We start from the raw sequence: 15,550 nt of genomic DNA, 5'->3' as shown, positions 1-15,550 counted from the left end.
GCCTCTGCACTCCCTTTGCCACATAGTGGATGTCAGGGGGCAGGTGCTGAGGGTTTAGAGGAGGTGAGGGGACAGTATCTAAGGGGCTCTGTACTTACAGGTGCTGTAGCTGGGGCAGCTTAAACATCCTGGGCGGGAGAGCGGAGAGCCGGTTCCGGTTCAGCTTCAGTACCAGGAGCGTGTTGGCCAAGTTGTCAAAGTACCCCGGTTCCACGGACGTCACTCGGTTGCTGTTGATGGACCTGTCGGAAGTGTGAAGGTGAGCTTCTCTCCCTGGTTCTTTGGGAAGTGGAAGTGCATGTATACTCTGCATATAAAGGATCTCCAAAGAACCTCACCATCGTTTGAAATGATGGACGCTTAAAATCATTAACCCTTTAGGTCCCTGTCCCAACGTCGGCTACGATTCACACCAATTGCTGGGGAAAGCGACTGGAACATTTGAAGACTACGAACACTCGTTAGAGATGCTCATCCGATTTCCGTGAAAGTCATTTATTAATGAATCACTCTAGTGGTTTAACTGGATTATTATTTTTAAAAAGAAGCACTTAGTTTCTAACAAAGGGTATCTCATTTTTGTAACCCAAAGTGTAATAAAATGAAGACTGTAGTTATTTGGGCTTACAGCAAATTATCAGTAAGAAAGTTACATTTTTGATCCATCAGCAGTAAAAAAGGACAGAGTTCATCATATCTTAACGTTGAGTCTTTTTAAAAATATACTACAATATTTTCATCACATGTGAAAACTTTTGTTAAAAACAACTCAACTTACAGATACTTGAGTTGCAGGGGTGGAAGCGCAGTTTTAAGCTCTGAAATGTTATTGCCACTCAGGTCCAAAGTTTCTAGGGACTGAAAGTGTTTCACGTGTTCAGGCAGTATTTCCACAATCTTGTTTCCAGCTCTGGAAGTCAAGAATAGCACAGATAACAGGGTTGATGGTACAACAATCTGAAACGTGAAAAACATTTTCTATCTCTAACTCATTTTTCAGAAATATGGAAAACCGATTGCTCTAAACAGCACTTTTAAAAGTTAAACAAATACTCCTTAGTCACTTTAATTTTGCGTTAAACAGTAAATCATAGTATTAGAATTATGAAAAGCACTCCTTTATAAATCAGGGAGCGTTTAACAGCTGTGGTTATGGAAATGCTATGCAATTAAACTGGTTTCTCTTTCTGTTGTTTTGTTAACAGTCTTTCTTCCTTATCATTTTCTGAAATGGGATGTGAAGTGACTAGCACCAAGTTAGCATTCCAGGCGCTGATGTGTTTCGTTCCCTGTTCTTTCTTTTTGAATCCTAATCCACTTCTAATTCTTCTCTTGGAAAGTACCCACACTACAGGTGCCAGTGAACTTAAAGTACTCATCAGACTGGGGCTTTTAAAAAGCCATCCTACAGAAATCTCTTTTTCTTTAAGAAATAGCACCTTTCAATGCACTGCCACAGTCTTCAGTATCAGTGGATATGCTCGCTCCAGAGCTTTGAATATTATAAAAGTATTACAGAAGAGTCCGTCGGTCTAAACAACCCCTGGGAGTAACTAGATTTTTAAAAATTTTGACCTTAACTGTCTTAAACACTGGACTAACCATGATGTTCAAAATGGTAGCTACCTGTGGCTCTTTAAAATTAAATGCTGAAGTTCCATTCCTTAGTCACAGTACCCACATTTCAGGTCCTGAATAGCTACATGTGCCCAGCATGTGCCAAATGGGCCAGGACACATACAGAGCATTCCCAGTATTGTGGGAAGTTCTGCTGGTGAGCACTGTCCTGGACCACAAGCGAAAAAATGAAACAAACAAAAAGAGGCCACGTCAAAGCTCTTAAAATATTGATACCGCAGTTTCTAAGAGGGAAATTCAGCATTAAGTGACAACCTTGCTAGGAAACAGGAGCCAAACCGATGAGCAAGCTGTCTTAACTGTCATATTAGACCAGGTAACTTGGACTTTTTAGACCATCATCAGACAGGGGAAAGTAACACGTCAAGGTAGAAAGGGTGGAATGATGGCAAAGTCCACCTATAATAAAGGGTCTTCTCTTTACAACGTAAGGAACAATGAAACCATCCAAAGGCTCCAAGGAGAACTCTGTATGTGATGTAAGTCACGTGCCGCGACTTCTGCCCACAGTGTTCGGTAAAACCGCTTCACGGGAAAACTGAGGAAGTGACTTCACGTGCGCATCCTTCTTGCCCAGAACTGCATCTGCATAGTGCTTTGAGCTCAGTAAGTTCTCCTGCACTACTGTAACTCGTGGGCCTCTCGCCATCACAGAAGGCTCCTGAGATAGGAGCACCTCTTAGGGGCTTTCACAAAACGCTCTGCTGCATCTGACAGCACTCTTCACGCTGTTGGTCTTTTCTGTCAACTGTGAGCTCCTTCGAAGCAGCGCTATGTCCCTACCCCTCTGTTGTGGAATGTATATGGACTCTCACAACGTGGAGGACATGCTAGACACCAAGCCCCATGCTAAGCATTTTTCACATATTATGCCATTTGATTGTAGTAACATTTCTCTGGTGTTTAAATTAGGAAGTTAGAGCTTTTAACCTAACAAGTCTAAGCGGTCCTGGACCGCCTCACAGAATAAGCCCCTGTCAGTCCTAAAGCAACCCGTGAAGGCTGTTCCACAGAACAGTTTCAAACATATTTTGGCAATTAAGCTCCTACTTGAAAATGCACCTCCAGAAAGGCCTGCAACTTCCCACCCTTGCAAAAATGCTGAACTTTTGGTTCCAAAATAATGTGGGAATCCACACTGGCTCACCGAGCCACCATCATGCCAACACTAAAGATGCCCTGGAAACAGGGCCCCCCAGCCTGTGCTCGCACCCTAGGTGGGTAAGAGGGCCCTCCGGAGTTTGCACATGTTTGGCATCCAATTGGGTAGAAGACCAGCTTCCTGAATACGTGCAAATGTCAGGTGCTTCTTTCCCCACAAAAGAGAATAATAAAGGGAAAAAACAGGTTGTACAGTTTCTATTTAAACAACAATGGACTAACAAAACTTCCTAAAATATTGGTAAAACTCCTCCATATGTTACTTTGAAAGACGGTGGGGAATTGTCTTTTTCGATCCGAGTCATCTGAAAATCTAACTCCATTTTTAAAAGTAAGCCAGTACAAGGTAACAAGCATAGGAGATGTATATCCTAAGAGCTGAACTCTGTCTGTGACAATAGTAAGGTTGGAAAAAAAGGGGGGGGGGCGGGGGGACCTAGCAATTCCATGCACAAGTCACAAACATCAGATCCCCAGAAAGTCTTACAGACTTTGTTTAGAGTCAAGTCAGCCATGACCTCTGATTTTGACCGTTCCCACATCTGGGTTCATCCGTGCATAAGCCCCTTGATCTAGCTGGGAGGTGCAGGGAAACGCAAGTGAGACAATTAGCCAATTTCTACGTCCCGGAGATGGAGTGAGTCCAGGAGACAAGCCACGGGGCCTTAGGGTCAGGGTGTGTGGGTTAAACAAAACCACACTTCAGGGGACAAAAATGTGCTCTTAAATACATAGCCCAAATGTTTGCATTACCAGGATGTCCTCCCACAAGCAGAAGAGTAACCATGAAGTGCCCCCCCTCTCATCTCCTTCCCTCCCCGTCCCTCCCATCAAACTCTGCAACTGGTTTCGGCCCCCAGGTTGTCTGGGGCTAGTACAGCTATGCTTGTATTTAACAACAACAGAAAGAAACACTCAGCTATCGGTTTCTGCAATAAACGGAGCAAATTGGCTTTTTGTGGGAGGGAGAGGAACACCCACAGGTATCTGTCACATTGGTCAAATCAGGCTGTGAGTCAGATAACAGGCCATACAGTCTCTGGTTTATGCATGCGTTTGTTTATAAGGTAATTATGAACAAGGCATTAAAACTGCCAATTACTTGAGGGACGGATAAAATTTTCCTTGCAGTTAAAGTATGCTCCGGCCAAAGCCAGCAATTTCCGCAACTGCACACCTCCTAAATTGCAGTGTGAGAGTGTTCAGTTACAAACGGACCGTGCACAGTGCGTCTTTTGTCAGCACTGCTGCCCAGCACAAAAATCACTCACAACCGCCAGGATAATGGTCCCTGTATCACAGAATTTTAACTCTGTTCTAATGGAATGGAATTAAATCCAAACACCAGTTTCATGGTCGCTCTCAGACTAACTGGCAAATAACCACCTGATATGTACCAGTTAAAAAAAAAACAAACTTGCTTTATATCAAACAAGAAGGGATAAAAAAGACAACTACATTAAAAAACTAGATGAAAAAATCTTTTTAATCGCCCAAAACTTTCAAAATAAACCTACTTCACAATAGAGCAAACCACCAATAGCTGCTTCTAGGAGACAAAGATCCAATTCAACCCCAGCTTTAACTTGTCTCCAAATGTGGACAAATGCCAAAACTGAGGAACACTTTAAAAGCACTGTAGTTCATTAATATTTTTTGGCAGGAAATGTGCACTGCTCTAACACAAAAACAAAACAAAGTGTATGACTGTCTTCTTCCATTCCTCAGTGTGGAAATGCCATCTTTCCATTGTTCAGAAATCTTTACTGTGAGTGTTGGAAGGCGTCTGAGCCTTGTGCAAATCCATCCTAAGGACCGTGAATACTTTGGTCATCTATGTTTGTTGAGAGTACAGGGCGTCCCACGGTCGAACCGTTGCTGAGGCCCAGTATAATCAGTCCCTTGTGGACGAATGCAGGCTCGGGAGCCTGGTCACTGGAATGCACGTGGTTCCCTCAGGCCTCTCAGAGGCCACAGGAAGAGCAGGAGGCCCAGGTACTTCAGCCCAAGAATAATGGCTTCCCTCTGTCGCTAATTTCACCCTTCAGCCCACTCTGCCAAGTACCTGGAAGCAGAAGCAAGCCCGATGTACCATTTTTGTCTGGTGGTATTTGCTCGGGCAGTGCTGAGGACGGGACAGCAAACGAGACAGGTATGGTCCCTGACCTCGCAGAACTGAGATTCTGGTGGGGAGACAGGCGGCAGGCGGGAGCAGCCACCAGAGGGACAGAAGAGGAGAGAGGACGGCCTCCTGAAAGGCGGCCAGCCGGAGGGGCGTGGGCGTCGGCACAGCCTCCCCAGCGGGGGCGGCCAGGGTCCGAGCAGAAGCCAGTGAGAGCGAGGCAAGGCTTCCTCCCTGTGAGGACACGGAAGAACGCCCCGGTGGGGGGAGCAGAGCTCACCAGTGGAGCCAGAGAAAGGCCAAGCGCAAGAGCAAGGTGCTGGCAGGAGAGGAGAGCAGGTCACGTGCGCTCCTGTAAACCACAGCCGACACTTGGTCAAGCAGAGGGAGGAGGACAGGGTTTCAAATGGTGGGGCGACGGTCCCACACGTGCATTTTAGGAGCAGTGGGGCAGGAGAAGGGTGGGGGACAGGAAGGGGAGGGGCGGGGGATGGATGATGGTGTGCTGGGGTAACGGTGACGGTCTGCCTAGCTACCCCCTCGGGGCGAAGCGCCATTCCTCCCCTGGTTTCCGGGGGCACAGACCATGCTCTCCTCTTCCCCTGACGTAAGGCTCAGGTTTCCAGCCCTGCAGCCTCTGGACACTGGAACCCGGTCCAGCACGACTGGCATTCCTATCCACTCCACCCATTACCGCAGTGTCTTATGCTGCTTATCTGAGAGGCCTTCTAAAGCGTGGGGTCCTCTTCTCAAGCAGACTAGAGTCCCTCCTTGCTCAGATGTGAGATGCTACTGGCCAGAAGAGCCCAGTGCTGGCATTTTCATGTCTGTCATTACCGGGAAAATGCACATCTGTGTTATTTTCATATATAAGGAACGTGTTCGTTTGTTCTGATACTCTGAACACCTGCAATGGATGTGAACCCAGGCTAAATTAATAACAGTAAACTAGAACTTGCGAGGTTATTGACATGACTGCTCGGGATGATGATGACTGGTTGTTTTGGACTCACTGTGATCTCTAGAAAGCGTGAGAGTCACCGAAGAACTTCATGACCTCCTAAGTGGGTATAAACGGTGTCAGTTTATTTCCAGAGTGGAATATTCTTTGTGAGGAACCAGAATATCAGGTTTTTTCACACTGGAATTCCTGAACCAATTAAACTGTAGCTTCTTGGTGAATAAGAAATATTTGTCAATAGTTTCTACTGTCTCTTACCTATTACACAACATAAAGGCAGCTTAAGGCTTTGCAGCTCAATGTGTGGAGACACACAAGCGTGGCTGTTCAGAGAGGGTACAGGAATGTGGTGTTTTCCTTTGAGAGAGGGTATGTGCAAAGAAATTCAATTTGAAACCTTTTTTTTTTTTTTTTTTAACATGTTGCAATGCCCTCCTTTCTTGGAATGCCTTACTCTAACCACATCCCTTAAGTCCGATTCAGTTACTGCAGCCAACAAACTGCTGAATCTGTGGTCATTCCATACGGCCACAGAGCAAGCACATTAGCTGTACTGACCGGGACAGCCAGCCTGGCCCCAAGGAAATAGTGATTTCTATATGTAACTTGCCAGCAACCAGTTTAACACCATTTATAAAGGTGTTACAAGTTGTTAAAGAAAACACTACATTTTGCAAACACATTAAGGATCACTTATATTTCCAACAATAACCCCTCTCCCTACACCCCCAAAAAAAGCTTCCTTGAAAACTACCTTGGCGGGAATAACACCCCATAATACTAGGCTTCTTTTAACAGAGAGACTTGGCAAGCCAAGAACCTCTCCCATACAGATAAAAATAAACTGTCTCCGTGCGTCTTTTTTTCTAAAAAGATAATTAAGAAGTTTCATTAAAAGACCACATGTTTAGACTGGCCCGCCGGTACTGCGGCATGAAAAAATAAAGCCAGCTGAGGAACTTCAGCAAGGAGAAAGACTCTTGATTAAGAATCAGCGACACTCAGCAGCAAATGAGCCACTGCGAGGAGAGAATCAGTTCTTTGTGCTAAGAGCCGGGTCATCATAAAATATAATTATGTTTTGGATTGTGAACACAATAAAGATGCCCACAATGTTTTAATATGGAGATCCTCCAATAATCAGGGCCCTAAATATGTGCCAATTATCACACGTGTGAAAATGAAGACAGAAATACAGGTAAAAACCCCATTTATGCCACATACAAAACCACCTTTTTCGATGCCCCAATATAAACTGTTAATGCTGAGGCTGTGGGTCTGCGTCTCCCCACTAGCTTGTGATTCACTTATGAGTGAAGAGAATCTCTCATTCATCTCTGGTTCCCCAGAAGTCAGGATTACATAAAGGGGTTCAAGACCCTGAAGCGACCAGTCTCGATTAGTCTTAAAAAACTCTAGATCAAGCTCTAGACTGGCCTAGAGGGACTTCCCTGAGCGGTGGTCCGAGAGGTGCATGTACACCAGAAAGCGGGATGACCACGGCAGAAAAAGCAAAGCTGGGAGTCCCTCCGTCAGCCGACCCGCCAAAGGAGGCCCTTGGAGAGGCAGCAGGTCACACCACAGCTCCCCAGCCAGGAGGGTCTGCTTCTGCTCCTGGCAGCGTGCCTCGATCTACTATACTTCATCTTCTCACCCTTCAATGGGAGGAAATGGAATGAAATGACCTCTTCCGGCTCTGAGGAGCTGTGGATTTGGATGACAAACATGGCGAATGACCAGATTTGCACGTACTTGTCACATAAAACTGCAGCCTCGTACAGAGTGTGGCCTCACTTTCGCGGGCTTCACCTCTCTCTTCCGCTCAAGTCCCACTGCCTGGCAGCCCAGTCTTCCTTGGTTTGCTCCCTCATTTTCCTGGGGCATGTCCTCCATTAGCTTTTGAAGAAACCATGTGTAGAGGCGCTTTTTTTTTTTTTTTTTTTTTTCACGCTTGGATACGTCTTTCTAGGGTTGACAGTTCGGGTGTATAGAGTTGAGACGAGAAATCAGGTTCCTCAGGGTTCTGCAGACATCGTTCTTCTCCATCACAGGACTCATGGCTGTGAGTTTGAGGAGCCAGTGCCTCAGTCTGTGTTTCCCGAATTCCAGCAGGCATCAGACCTGGGGGGCGAGGGGCAGGGGTGTCTTGGAGCACAGCCTGCGGAACCCCACCCTCATGGTTCCTGTTTCTGTAGGTCTGGGTGGGAGCTGAGAATCTGCATCTCTGCTGAGTTCCCAGGTGATGCTGACGCTCTGAGGCTCATGCCTGGAGAACCACTGTCGATCCGTACAGGTGACCTGTTTTCTGTTTTAGTTTTCCTCCTCTCTGAGCTTCTCTTTAACCACGATATCCTAAAGTTGCACAGTAACGTCCCTTAGTGCAAGTCTTTTTTCTTTTTTTCACTTGCTGGCACTCAGTGGGGTCTTTCAACCTAGAAACGCATGTTTCTTGGCTCTGGGCAATTTTTTTGTCCCTTTGATAATTTCCCCTTGTCTATTTCCATGGATGTCTCTTTGTGGAATTCCAGTTAGATAGATTTCCTAGTTGGTCCTCCTATCTTCTCATCTTTTCCTCTCCTGTTTTCCATCTCTTTGTCTTTTGGTTTTTCTGAGAGTTTCTCAACTTTATTCCAACACTTCTATTACCTTGTTAAAGTGTCTGTTACTATATTTTTAACTTCAGTGGGTTCCTCCCCATTTTCTGAATATTCCTTTTAGTACCGTGCATTTTTTATTTTGTGAGTATAACATACTCTCTCTCCTTTCCAGAGAGATTAGGTTGTTTTGAAGTTCCCTTCTCCTTCCATTCTCTCTGGTTCCCTTTTCCTATGGATTTCAGACCCTGACTTCATTCTCAGAAACTCTTTCGAGAGTCAGTGATCACTGGCTATCTACCTATTAAAAAGCAGCCCTGGGAAGCTTGCTGAGGGCTGTGAGGTAACAACTTGTTGTCTGGTGGGCCTCACGACAGGTGGCTGAGCAGGGGACCCATCTCACAATGGGATCTACACGTGTCTGTCTTATCACTCAAACCCTCCAACCTCCAGTCTGGTGGGATGAGCATGACTGCGAGTGTCTGGGAAGGCGAACAGGAATGTAAGCTGAGGGGAAGACTGTCACCCTCAGTATTCAGGTCTGACTTTGCTTCCCTGCTTGCAGGAGCTGCTGCCCTCAACCTCCACCCCCTGCCCAGCTGGGCCTGTGTCCCAAATTCCAAGACTTTCTGCTTCAACCCTCAGGAGAGTAAACTTCCAGGTTTCTGCCTCCATCACGGGAGGGGCAGGCACTGGTCTGTGAGTTTCAGAGGAGGAACCTGGGGTCTGACTGCTTCTCGTAAGAGTTTTCAACAATCCCCCATTTTCAGTCTTCTCTGTACCCCCCCCCCCTTTACTGACTTTGAATTTCTGAAGCATTCTAAGGTTCTGCAGCAAAAAGAAAGTGTCTGTTTCTTTGGAGATCCACCCCACTTTCTCTCTTTTAAGTCAGTTACAACTTGTGCACTTGCTTGCAAAATTTTTATGGCCTCTCTCATTTGGACTGTCTCCTCTCTTGTTCTCTCTTTGCTCCAGTCTGTGTGTACCTTAGTCCTATATGTTCATCTTAAGGGGGTTTAGGACAACGCAGAGTGAAGCAAATGTGTTCCGTCCACCAGGCTTAACAGGACATTTTCAAAAGGAATCTACTTTATTATTATTTTTTTAATTTATTGAAGTATAGCCAGCTACAATGTGTCAATTTCTGGTGTATGCATGCTTGAGTCATACATACATAGATTCATTTTTGTATTCTTTTCCATTATAGGTTACTACAAAATACTGAATACAGTTCTCTGTGCTTTCAATGGCAATCTCATCAGCGAATAAAATCAGTTTTTCTCTAAGAACCAAAATAAAACCTACCCTCATAAAACTTACTATAATTTTTTTTTTACTGAAACATCATTCAACTTAGACATTTTAACAAAAAATCAGCCTATATAAAGAATTTTACCTTAAGGTGATAGTATGAACCAGAAAATACGGCATCATTATTCTGAACTTCAAATTAATAAACCATTACCATACAGAGGATTAATTCTTATGAACATATCAGGCTAAATTAATGTCATTTTATTTTTCTGATATTGGTTCCAGATCAACGGACTAGGAACATCACAGACACAGAGTGGCTTGACTTCACCAAGTATGGAACGTGCCCTTGTGAACGTGTGGTGGTGATGACCACTGGGGCAGGTGAGTCTTCACCCCTGGCCTTCTATTCACAGACTGGCACTGACCTTCAGCTGCAAGGTGGCTGATACTAGGTCTGTCTGTGGCCCTGTGCTGTCAACGTTTGTACGAATATGGACAGAGATGTGAACAGTCGTGTATAAATACCACAGAGCTACACGTGTAATCCATCTATTAGACAAATCATGATCCCAAACCTCTCAACATACTAACAGCATGTTCTAGAAGCGACTAAAGAAATTCAGCTGGGGAAAGGCGGTGTTTTGAATTTTTAATCAATCATCTTAAAAGGCCTACTGGGAAGCAATTCTTATGAGAATGACAGCAGACATCGGAGCTCAGCTGACCACAACTCCATATGCGCCAAGAACACAACACAGTCCTTTAAAAGCTAGTATAATCTTCTGCTTCATCCACATTCCGTATTCTGGTCAAGACACATGGTCCCACCACACTCTGCGTTAGGCCACATCCCAGATACCTTGCTCTGGGCACTGTCCTACAGTGTCACGCCAGACGGCATGTGTGAGGGGAGGACTTTCAGAGTCTAGACCTGCACTGGCCGGTACCGTAGCCATTGGCCACACGTGGCTCATTAAATTCACAGTAAATGAAATTTAAAATTCAACTCCTTACTGACAGGCATATATAGAATAGATAAACAAGATTATACTGCATAGCACAGGGAAATATATACAAGATCTTGTGGTAGGTCTCAGTGAAAAAGAATGCGACAATGAATGTATGTATGTTCATGTAAGACTGAAAAATTGTGCTCTACACTGGAAACTGACACAACATTGTAAACTGACTATAACTCAATAAAAAAGGGTTTAAAAAAAATTCAATTTCTCAGTCACACTAGCTGCACTTCACATGCTCAGTACCGCCGTGTCTAGTGTCTACACGGCGAACGGCACAGATACAGAACATTTCCATTACCACAGAAAGGGCTCCTGGACAGCGCTGGTCTAGACTCCATGTCATACAGAAAACAGGCTTTGGAACGTGAGCCAGGAGAAGAGAAAGCATTCAGAAAACCTCACGTGCTAAGACTTGGGAGTATTATGCTGCAGGAAACAGACTGAAGTTGTTCTCCTCCGCACTCAGAGCCAGGACAACAGGTGGAAGCTGCAGAAAAGCAGAGCTCAGCTCCATAAATAGAGAGTCCCAGCAATTAGAACTACTCCGCAGGGATGGCTCCTCGCCCCGGGGTGAGCGTCTGTCGCTGGGGGTGCTCAAGGGGAGGACGGACAACCTCTCCACCAGAGCTCTCTCCACAGGAGAAGGGCCTCTTCCAATTCAAAGTGACTAGGATTGCATGCAGACCCTCAAAGCTAACCAAACGTGGGTTCTGACCGGTTACATGATACAAGCAGACTGTTTCTCACTCCCCTTACACCTTTTTCTTGATACTTATATGGGGATGGTGGTGGAGAAGTAAAAGCAAGACAGACAGGGGGCGGAGAACATGAGAAAAGAGCGATCTGTACAGTTAACTGGGTAGTGTCCTGATTCTGCCAACACCTACTCATCTTTAAAGAGTATTGTCCCTTATTCCTAGGCCTGTACCTTGTGCAGGATGACATGGCTGTCGGCAATGAAGTACAAAAGCACCTTTTTTTTTTTTTCTAAAAAATGATGCTCATTTTGATTCTAACTCTGTACATTTGTTTTGTTACAAAAACATTTAAAATTGCTTGTGTGGAGGAAAACTGACAGCCCAAGAACGTGTGCCATGTTTATCCTGTGCTGTATGGGACTTGCAGCAGGAACATTACCTTAATCTTTCATGCTGCCTTCAACCTCGGTCTGCAGAACACTCTGTCTACCTGCTAACGCTTTCCGCAGGGGGAGGGAGATAGCCAGGCAGGGGATTTTAAGTGCCAGGAAGGAGGTGCTAATATTTATAATTACCTTTGCTTTCATGTTTTGAATTTAGCACTTAAGCAACTTTCAGCCAGAGAAGGAAGGGGTGGTACCAGGTAGAGCCCTACTACATTGTTAGGGTCTCTAACCAACAAGGAGAGCCCTGAACCTCTGTGGAAGACAGCAGAGAGGGTAAAACAGAGAAGACAAGGAAGAGAAGTAACCAGGCCAGGACAGGGACACATGTTGAATCCTGTCTCCCCAGTCATGCAGAGCAGCTGCCTGTAACCTGCTGTTTTGTCTGTCCTGGCAGCACAGGCCTCGCTCAGCACAGAGAAGTCCTGGCAGAAGTTGTATCTGACACTTCAGAGCAGCAACCGAAATGGCTAACGTGAAATTGAGGGAAAGAGTGAGAAAACAGTGCAGGTTCAGGACAAACACAGGTAATACACGGATTCTTGGGACCAGCTATACCGGAAGGTCAGATTTAAGGGTCTGGAGGTCAGTTTTATGGGCTCCAAGAATCACCATTAAAGAAAAGTGTCCAATGGATCATCAAGTCAATTCTAAGAATGCTGTCACATTAGAACAAAGTTTTTATTAATGTCAACAGTTTTAAGTGTCTGTGGAGGCGGAGGCACAGAAAGCTTAACTGACTGGTTTCTTCTGCAATTAACTATGTCTTAACTTGGACTAGGCTAATGATTTGATCATTCATTCAGCAAACATGGACTGAGCGCCACCACATGCCAGGCACTGAGCCCACGTGCTGGGATTACAGCGGGGATGAACACAGACATGATCTCAGCTTTTGTAACATTTCATTCTGGTGGGGGAAATGGACATTAAAAAAGTCACAGCCATACACCTGAAAACGCGACTGTGCATAGGACAATAACGTGGACACAGCAAGTGAAGGGGGTGTGAAAATGTGCAAGGGGAGACCTAACTGCGACTTAGCGAAAGCGGGAGGAGGGTGGGTGTTCCAGGCAAAGGGACTGAGCAGGAACGAGCTGGCTCCTCCCTGGAAGTGAGGATGCGGAGAAGCCCGACGGGACAAGAGGATTCAGGTCGCGCAGAGCACTGCCTGTCTTGAGCAGGGTTTTTGCTCTAAAGAGCAATGGGAAGTTCCTGAAGGGTTTAAAGGGCCATGACACGATCACAAATTCATGTTTCAAATACAGCCACTGTAAACTGAGAATTCAAAAACCTAGCAAATGTGTATGTTGGAGGCCGGTTTATGAGTAAGTGTGAAGATCAACGTAGAGAGTATTACGCACACAGCTCTGTGTACCGTAAGCTCCCCTATGTGCAAATCACATATAAACATTTTAAATTCCAATAAAAGATTACACGTATCCTATTAAGAGATTTATGTGTGTGTTTTGTAAGACTCGGGCTTCACGAGCTTGTGGCCATGAAACACGGTATCGTCCGGCCTGTCTGTACTCGTGAAGGTGGCGGCCCTCTAACACAACGTCCTTCACATACGGAGACACTAGTCCATTTATCCTCATCGGTAGAGCACCATTTGGGGATGAATTTCTCAGTTAAGGTGGTCAAATTCCACAGGTTCATCTACTCCCCCACGTGGGTAAAGATGGGATATGGTTTGTGTCCACTTAATTAGAACAAAGCTCCCTGATTGGGTAGAAACTTAAGTTGTAATTTTGGCTGAAGCTTCTCAAATTCCCTAATTTATATGACAAATTGGTGACCTCTTTTCAAATACTGACTTATATGGGCTTTGGCTTGAAAAACAAACGTTTCTACCTTTGTGCTTTACCTCATGGTTACAAAATCACTTAGCTACATCATTACTTGAAACTGGATAAAAATGCTCACTTTCTGTACATGTAGCTTTCCTTCTGAGCTGTGAGCTACTAAAATATCAATTTTGATTTAAAAGTTATAAGCTGAATTTGATGAATTACTTAAATAAACTCTGTGCCATACAATCAGGCAAGTCTCTTAAGTCTTCCAAACTGATTTTTTCATTAGTCCTATTTTCAGACTGTAATGAGAAATGCACACTTATGGATGGAGTTCCCACTTGGTAAGGTGCTGGGTTCAGCAATATAGATAATAGATTTGATCTGATTTCTAATCACGAGTTCAGCTCTACCCTTTCCATCACACAGAAGCCAGTGCCCACAGGACTCCCACCCCACAGCCGATTTCCTTTTGTGGGAAAGAGGTGGGGCTTTAACATGCAGCAGGGGTGAGGGAACACAGCCGGTGCAAAGGTGGATGGAGAACAGTATTTGGCGAGTCATAACTGTTAACTATTGAAGTCATATTATCTAGTTGTCTCTACAGAACTTGGTTTTGAAAACAAGCACTGTTCAATGACTGCTTGGAAGAAAGGAGAGAAGCAGATTCTGTGCTTAATTCAAATGCAGTCATTTCATTCCCCTGCTTACAAAAAAGCCAATTACTCCCCCAAACCTGTCAAACGCCTGTGCTGATCCCAATTTGGACCCAAATCCCCTTCCCTCACTCCCCCTCACACTCTGCGCACTGAATGACAGCTCCCCTCTGCTGCTGCCACCCAGGGCACCACCCCTCAGAGTATCTCCTCATGGTCCATAGACCTATTACTTATTCAAGGCCCCTCAAAAAGACAACCGCTATTTTCCTCTGTTCTCCAGCATTTGGTATGTTGTAAGTGGCATTTTGGGGCGACTTTAAATAGCTCAAAATCCAGCTTATAGAATGTCAGCTCCGGGGCTGGAAATGCTGTTCATTTAACTAACATTTTTTTGGAACTATCTGAAGAGAGCAAAAGCTTTGCTGATAACTCACCCCAGATGCCAGGTTTTCTCCCTCCCTCCTCCGCGGCTGCCAGGATGACGTCTGTCAGTCCTGCCTTCCTGCGGCCACCTCCGGTTCAAGAACGCACCGCTCTGCAAGCCGCCTACCACCGTAAGGGAAGCCGGGCCGAGCTCACTCTCCAGGGCCCTTTCGCGAACGTTCTGGCCTTGAAGCCTCTCCCGGAACCACGCGGCACGGACCTGCCGACGGCTCCCGCTCTTCCTGCAGATAAACTAAGTGGAGCGGGCGGGCTCTGCCGCGCCAGACGGGTGACTGGAGCGAGACGAGGCAAACCCCGTGCGGCGCAGCCCCGGCTCAGGGCTCCCCCTGCCGCACCGGCCGTGGCTCTCTCCGCCCCGGGTTCGCTGAGAGCCCCCACGTGCCAGACTCCGGATGGCGCCGCGGCGGGGCGGGGTGGGGGGGAGGGCTCGGGGGCACTGAGCCCCACCCTGCGGTGAGACGGTGACAAATGCCAGTGTAGAACCACACGCACTGCACTTGTGGGAGTTCCGAGACAGAAGAAAAAAACAAAGTCACCCCCTTCTCTGAATTCCACAGTAACCCCGCTCACCCGCACGAATCGCCAGGATCGCCCACTACCCAGGAGTGCTCTCCGGCGCACGTCAGTCGCATCAGACCTTGGGGGGGGGGGGCATGGCCCTCACCCCTCCCTGCCTCCCCGGCGCAGGAGGACGCACCATGTGACGGCCGCCCACCTCTCACGCGGCGGCAGGTTCCAAAGCCCGCGGATGGGGG

The 15,550-nt window shown here is 46.2% G+C and overlaps 1 protein-coding gene across 2 annotated transcripts in view; it reads right to left on the bottom strand.

Annotated features, from left to right (window-relative positions):
* The window catches only part of LRIG3 (leucine rich repeats and immunoglobulin like domains 3), a 46,182-nt gene that overhangs the window by 18,872 nt on the left and 11,760 nt on the right, over positions 1-15,550 (bottom strand). For both annotated transcript variants that reach the window (XM_031462340.2, XM_064491148.1), the window contains exons 4-5: positions 779-910; positions 99-242 (exon numbers count right to left, since the gene is read on the bottom strand). In XM_031462340.2, coding sequence (XP_031318200.2) covers positions 99-242; positions 779-910 — 276 coding nt within the window. The remainder of the gene's footprint in view (positions 1-98; positions 243-778; positions 911-15,550) is intronic.

The sequence above is a fragment of the Camelus dromedarius genome, chromosome 11 (assembly GCF_036321535.1).
Source record: "Camelus dromedarius isolate mCamDro1 chromosome 11, mCamDro1.pat, whole genome shotgun sequence".
Lineage (NCBI taxonomy): Eukaryota > Metazoa > Chordata > Mammalia > Artiodactyla > Camelidae > Camelus > Camelus dromedarius.
The sequence above is the reverse complement of the archived record's forward strand: the minus strand, read 5'-3'. Positions and strand labels throughout refer to the sequence as shown.